At 39.1% G+C, this 7,061-nt stretch overlaps 1 protein-coding gene across 1 annotated transcript in view; it reads left to right on the forward strand.

The window, feature by feature from the left end:
* Positions 1 to 1,480: 1,480 nt before the first annotated feature.
* Positions 1,481 to 7,061, forward strand: part of ARSB (arylsulfatase B) — a gene marked incomplete at its 5' end in the record, with an annotated part of 58,784 nt that continues 53,203 nt past the window's right edge. Inside the window, 3 exons of the mRNA XM_010012515.1 lie at positions 1,481 to 1,667; positions 4,093 to 4,283; positions 4,864 to 5,071. Coding sequence (XP_010010817.1) covers positions 1,481 to 1,667; positions 4,093 to 4,283; positions 4,864 to 5,071 — 586 coding nt within the window. The remainder of the gene's footprint in view (positions 1,668 to 4,092; positions 4,284 to 4,863; positions 5,072 to 7,061) is intronic.

The following is a 7,061-nucleotide window of genomic DNA, read 5'->3' on the forward strand; positions in this document are numbered from 1 at the left end:
CGGCGATGCTCGCAGAGAGCCCCGGGCAGCCTCCGTGCCGCCGCCCCTTCCCACCGCCCTGCGCGGCGTGCCGCGGGTAGCAGGTGGGGTGCTCTTTCCTGCGTGTTCTTGGCAGCGCTCTGTAGTTTGGCCTCCTTGCGTCCACAGCGGCGCGCTTGGAAGAAGGCTGCTGCGTGAAAACCAGTTGCGTTTAAATGCAAACTTACTTCTGGTTTGCTAGCTCGGGAACAAATCAAACGTGGGTTTAGTGCAAGTTGTTCTGCTTCAGAAAAGAGATAGGTGGAGATAGGGAAGATAACAAAAGTCAGCTTATGGTACAGAGTAAGTGCAGACGTTCCTTGAATCAAGCAGAATTTACTACTTTGAGTACCATTGTCAGTCATGCTTTTGTAAAGAGAGAAAAAATTCACCACTTGTTAAGTTTGGAAACTTACGTGGAACTATCAAAGATCAGATCTAGCCAGTGTCAAAAACTCGTGTCATCTTCATTATCCAAATGTGTTTTCTTTTTATACTGCTTGCACTTATTTTGAGTATGTAAATCAATATATAAATGTGTATATATAATGTCCATTTAGAGAAGAATGATGCTAGAATAATGCTCGGAAATGAGTTCAAACTTAAATAGGGGAAGTTCAGGTTAGATATAACAAAGAAGTTCTTTCCTGTGAGGGTGGTGAGGCACTGGAATAGGTTGCTGAAAGACAGGGTAAATGCTCCATCCCTGACGGTGTTCAAGGCAAGGCTGGACAGAGCCTTGGGTGTCATAGTTTAGTGTGTGGTGTCCCTGCTCATGGCAGGGGGGTTGGACCTAGATGATCTTAAGGTCCTTTCCAACCCTAACTATTCTATGGTTCTAATAGCTTTCTTAGCTTTTGTCATCCTTTCCACCAGTGATGGTACTCTGACACAGGCAAAAGGGTGGTGGCTTCACCTGCCATGTGCCTTTTTACCCATCTCCATCCCATTTAAAATTTCTTATTCCATGTTGAGATGTAGTCCCTGGACTTCAGACAGACCATAACGGTAATTGGTACCTGTTAGATTTTTAGATGAAAACACAAAATGCTTTGGCGGTTGTTTGGTGGGTTGGTGGTTTTTTGATTGTTTTTTTGGGGGGTGTGTGTATGTGTTTTTTTGGGGGGGGGATGTTTGGTGGTTTTGGGTTTTGGTTGGGTTTTTTTGGTTGGTTTTCTTCCTTGTGTTTTTGTTTGTTTGTTTGTTTGTTTGTTTGTTTTGTGGGTTTTGTTTTTGTTTCGTTGTGGTGTTTGTTTTTTTTTCCCTGGGTGGGAGGGTGGTGTTCTTTTCCTTGTTAACCCCTGTCGTGCTATTTCCTGTGTTCCTCCAGGTTACCTCTGCGCTCCATAGGAGCCTGTAAAACTAATGCTAGTCTCTTGTAACTGTGTTACTTCTTGTACCTGCTTATAAAGTAGCCTGCAGGAACACATTGTAACTGAGCTCTCATCCTTTTATCTGCTAGATCCATACAGGTTTACAGCACCAGATAATTTGGCCATGCCAGCCCAGCTGTTTGCCACTGGACGAGAAACTCCTCCCAGAGCTACTTCAAGAGGCGGGATACGTTACTCACATGGTGGGGAAGTGGCATTTAGGGATGTACAGAAAAGAATGCCTTCCAACCCGCAGAGGATTTGATACTTACTTTGGTAATGGTTAGATTTAACACGGGCAATAAATGCAGTATTGAAAATTATGAGAAACGGCACATTTCTCCTAAGAACAGCAGTTTTACTATTAGCGTATAAGTAAATCAATACCTGGGCTTGCATGTTTCTGGAGCATAACTGCTTAAAATAAGATAGATAGTGCTTTAAATGCATGCTCAGGACTTACAACTTACTAAAGAAAGTATTGTAATTATTGAATGTCAATCACCAAAGGAAGTATTTCTCTCTTGGAACAAATTAATATTTAATTCCACATTGGTTAGAAGATTTAAGGTGTAGTGGTTGGTTTGCTTTTATAAGTGCCTTTAGTCTGAATGTTTTGCGTTATTTCAGACAGTAGACATGGCTTGCTCTGCAAATAATGTTACACTTCTAAAAGCTGATATGTTTAAGAGAGAAACAGACATCATAACACACTGTGTTCATGCTTCATGAATAGAGTAGCACTGGTTTTCCAGAGCCTGTGGCAAGGAAGATGGTGTGAGAGCCTTTATAAAGCAGTATCCAAAAAAGTCAGTTGCAGGAACTCAAGAGTTAATGAAGTCAAACTCTCTGACTGAAAACATAATGCCAGAAATAGATTGTCCAGGTGTGAGTGTGTTACTTCCAAAGCAGCTTGTAGCTATGTGTTGTTTATTCTTCCTCTGGCAAAGGCTCCTGTCCCTGTATTGATTGGATGTTCATTGGTTTTCCCCAAGTGTGACAGATGTTATGTCTGCAGTACATCTCATTCTGCATGGTAAGGAACGTAAAGTGGTCCACCTCCACTTGTTTTTTTGTAAGACACTTTCACTGAATGGAGGATTTTGAAACAGTTGTCTTCAAAATATCTTTGCAAGCTCTTGATAGTACTGCTGCTCACTTCTACTGCTGAGAAAGTAAGGTACAGAGAAACTTAAACAGGAGTTTGCGTTCCTCTTGTCTAACTTTAGAGCCTGGCTGTGCTACATGTCCTTTATAGACAATGACAATCCAAACTTTAGGTGGGAAGAACTGTTTCCTTAGCTTCTTTAGCTTCTTTAACTCTTCAGGGAGCCTGGGGCCATGGTTTCACAAGAGAATTAAGCTAATATATGTATGGATCATAATGGCTCATTGCTTAAACATGTATGCCTCCTCCCATCCCTTCACAGGAGCTTGGGATCTTTTTGATGGCATAGATGTAGGTAAGCTGTCACTCCTCATGAAATCTCACTCTGTGAACCAAGCAGGCTCTTAATGCAGGAGACTTAATACAGGCTGGCTCTGGATATGGTTGTTGTGTGCCCAGTGTGACATTATTTTTCAGAGAATGTAGCAGTTTAATATCCTATAATGTTCGTGTTGTTCCACTAGGCATTGATTCCAATTAGGGACATTTGATTCTTTGACATACTTGATGCAGTGTCTCCTCCAGTGGGCACTCAAAGTGGAAAAATGCAGCTTGCGGCTCTGAGTACATTGATATAGGCAGTCTGCCCACAAAAGCAGTCTTCATGCTTTGAAAGCAAAGCCATTTTTTCCTCCAACAAATGTATTAGAATTATATATTGTATTTAAAACAGAGCTTCATTCTTTCTGTACATACTTTTTTTTGCACGAGTAACTGAAATAGAAGTTGCTGAATAAAAATTTAAGTGCTGTCCCTCCATTTTGGGTTTTTGTCCCTAGATTTAGTATGGTTTTGCAGAACTTAAGGACATATTTTTCAGATTCATCTGGGTTTTTTTCAGGGCATTAGGGGATAAATCTGAAACCTAATTTCAAAACTAATAATTACTGAGATTCAAATGATTTTCAAGAATTTTGTTTATGATTGATAAAAAGCAAAGGCACTTCATGCTTAACAGGATAGCCCTTGGCAGGTGCACACATGTACCTGTGGAATTATTGCAGTTTTTTCTCTGGGCATCTTAATATTCTCTCTTTTCACCAGTAGGTGTCAGAAGTGGATCAGAAATTACAGCTGACCAAAAACGTGGCATACTTGGATGTTTTTGTATAAATATATTAAATAAATTCTTAATTTTCCAATGGTGAAGTCTTTTATATAAAAATACCAATATACAAAATCATACCAGCTAAAAATCAGAGTAGCACAAGGATAGGTCACTGCCTTTCTATCAGAGCATTAGTTTAATGCTGATGTTTTTGATACCAAGTTATACAACAGAAAGTCACCCAACTGCTTTCAGAATGTTTTGTGTGTTTTGAAATTACTGCTTGTATTAGCAATAAAAAGTATATAAATGTTGATCTACTTAGACCTGTCAGGGGAAGTCACTACAGATAGTCAAATGCTGAATAAAAGTTTCAGCTCAACCACTAATGTTTTGACATTTAGTTTTGACTTTTTTCCCGATGTGTGTGTTTATGTGACATGATGTTGGCTTGCTTGCTTATTTGACATCTTTTCTTGTTTTAGGCTATCTTCTGGGGAGTGAGGATTATTATTCTCATGACCGTTGTGTCTTCATCAAAGCAAAGAACATAACGCGCTGCGCTCTGGACTTTCGAGATGGAGAAGAAGTTGCAACTGGGTTTAAAAACATGTACTCCACTAATTTATTCACAGAAAGAGCTATAGATCTTATAGCCAGTCACAAAACTGAGAAGGTACAGTCAGCAGCTGTTACTTTGATAACTTCAACACTAAAGTATGTTTGATAAAAAATGTTAATGAAACATTAATGGAGATACATGTACTTGACCTGTAGTTTGGGGCTATTCAGCAGGGTGCATAGAGCTAAACGTGTGAAGTAGTACTGGTAAAACTTGCCTTCTCTCCTGTCAGAATCACCTTTAGCTGCACAGCCCTGGCCAGCTAGCTTTCTCCATTTCTTTTTTAATACTACAAGTAAGGAATTTATAGAAATTACGAGTAATAAATTTATGTAAATGCTTTAGCATGTAGTTTGCTCTTCTAAAAAGAAACCAGAAAGTTTAATGGAAGAAGTTTCATGGGAAGAAACTCAGCTGTGTTAGGAAGAAAAGATACATCTGACTTAACAGTTTCGCAAAAGTCCTTCATCAAAGTTTTATTAGTTTATGTTTAGGGATTGGAAAAGAGAAGAGTAAAAGAAATCAAAACACGTTCCCTGCAGCTGTTGATGAATCAGGGCTGATTTTATTGCAGTAACTTTCTCATTTAGTACTTTGCATTCAACTAATTTCCATTCTGTTCCTTCCACCCCAGCCCCTCTTTCTCTACCTTGCTTTTCAGTCTGTCCATGAACCTCTCGAGGTCCCTGAAGAATACATGAAACCATATTCTTCCATTGAAGATGTAAAGAGGCGCCATTATGCAGGGATGGTGACCCTTATGGATGAAGCTGTAGGAAATCTTACTGATGCTCTGAAAAGATATGGTCTTTGGGACAACACAGTTCTTGTTTTCTCTACTGGTAAGTTCGTTTAAATATTCTTTCAGTAATAACTTTGATACTGTGTCTAGCAAGCTGATAGCAGGGACACCTTGCCCTTCTGTCCTTGCTCCATGTATTTTCTAACTACAGAAGAGTGACGAAAGTGAAGCAGGACTTCAACAAAGGGGGCAGTTTATCTCCCTGCTTCATGGCTTTCTTAAGTATAATGAAAACAGTTCTGAGTAAGTGTCTGTGCAAATGGGGGGATACTGCTATTGGTGCAAAAGCATCATTGTAAAAACTTGGGAGTGTGGTGAAGTTGGAGGCATCTTACTTGCCGCTGTGGTTACTGAGTGTCTGTCAAATTGAATCCTTACTGACAGTGATCTACAAAATCCGTTTGTCCCGAGCTATAGGTAGCTGATCAGTCTATATATAGCCATGTGTTACATGAAGCACAAACAGCCAGACATCAAGTAGTTTGAAGCCAAAACTCTTTCTTTCCCTTACTTTCATGTAAGATGTAATTTCTGGCTTGCTTGAAATATCTCACTGACACCTTACTCCCATGAAGCAAAGGTCTGTTAATAAAAAAGTTTAACATGTGGTAATACAGTCCAGGCGGCCAAATTACAGGCTAAGTTTTTGTATCTACTAGCACACAGTCTGGTTTCTAGATCATTAGGGTAATGCAAATAATACACTACAAAGCAGTTTCCTTTGTTTCCAAATTAGGAATTAAACAGAACCTTTTTGAAATACAGCTGCATGGCTGGGTTTCAGGAACAGAGTTGCTCTTGTTAAGTTGGGAGTGGAAAGTAGCCTTTCAATGTTGCTCTTTTGCCCAGGCTTTACATGTTAGGATTGTCAAAATAGCAAGTCTTACCCTGTGAACACTTAAAAAAACCCCAAATAACAACAACAAAAAACCCAAACCCCAAGGTTGATGGAAATGCAGAGATGTGTTTTGAGTTTAGCAGCTGCTTCCTATAGCACTTGGAATCTTGGAATTTCATTTTCAGTTCAAACCTGTCTGCCTTATGTGTTACATTTGTGTCCAGGTTTTGGCTTTAATAGGATTTGATAACTCTCCTATGCCTGTTTCTGTTTGTGATGTTTTTATATTTAGAACTAAAAGTAAGCAAAGCCATATGGAAAATAATATCAATATTTATCACATATGGAAAAAATCCAGTCTTTGCTGATGGGGTCCTGATAGATTTATTTCAGTATATTTTGGAATAAAACTAAAGACATCTGAGTTGAAATTACAGGGTATGGCTGAATTAAAAATACTTTTTTTTTGTTTTGTTTTGTTTATGAAACTTTTTTTTCCAGACAATGACAGTATACCCTGATTTTGACAGTAGTTATCTTGCAATCAATTCAGGTACATTTCAACAAGAATCAAGCAGTTAGGAGAATCCAGTGACTGCCCTGTCTAATTGGACTTAAGTTAATTGATATTTTAAACTGCCATGAGGGGAGTTTAGTATGATTAAAATGCAGGGAAATTTCGTCTAGATCAAGCAGGCCAGGGAGCATTGATTTGGGGTTTTTCAGTGTTATCTCTTCAATTCAAACAACTATTCTTTACAAGCATAAATATTACATACTTTAAAGACCCAGTTTCCCAAAAAAAGAAATGTTGAAGACATTAAGCATTAAAAACAAAAGCAGGGGAGAAAAAAAAAAAAAAGTACTTTCAAGTCCTTTGTAATTGTGAGTCTTACTGTGCCCTGGTAACCTTAATATAGACATACATTTATAACAGAGTACCTTCAGGTCTTGAGGACCTGCCTGCTCAAGGAAACTGTGCCCCCTTTCCCTGACCCAAGTCTCCCTGTCCTGGGACTGGAGACCCTCCTCTTGCTTGGTACAGCACAAGAGACACATACACGTTTTACCCTGCAATCTGGTATTCTCTCCAAGAAAGTTCTTCCCGTGTTGTGGGGTTAAGAATCAATTTAACTATTTAAATGAAGACTGCAAAGGGAGAATCTAGAGACAGCTAAAGTGTATACATAAT

This window comes from Nestor notabilis, unplaced genomic scaffold (genome assembly GCF_000696875.1).
Source record: "Nestor notabilis isolate BGI_N333 unplaced genomic scaffold, ASM69687v1 scaffold5854, whole genome shotgun sequence".
In the NCBI taxonomy this organism is placed as follows: domain Eukaryota; kingdom Metazoa; phylum Chordata; class Aves; order Psittaciformes; family Psittacidae; genus Nestor; species Nestor notabilis.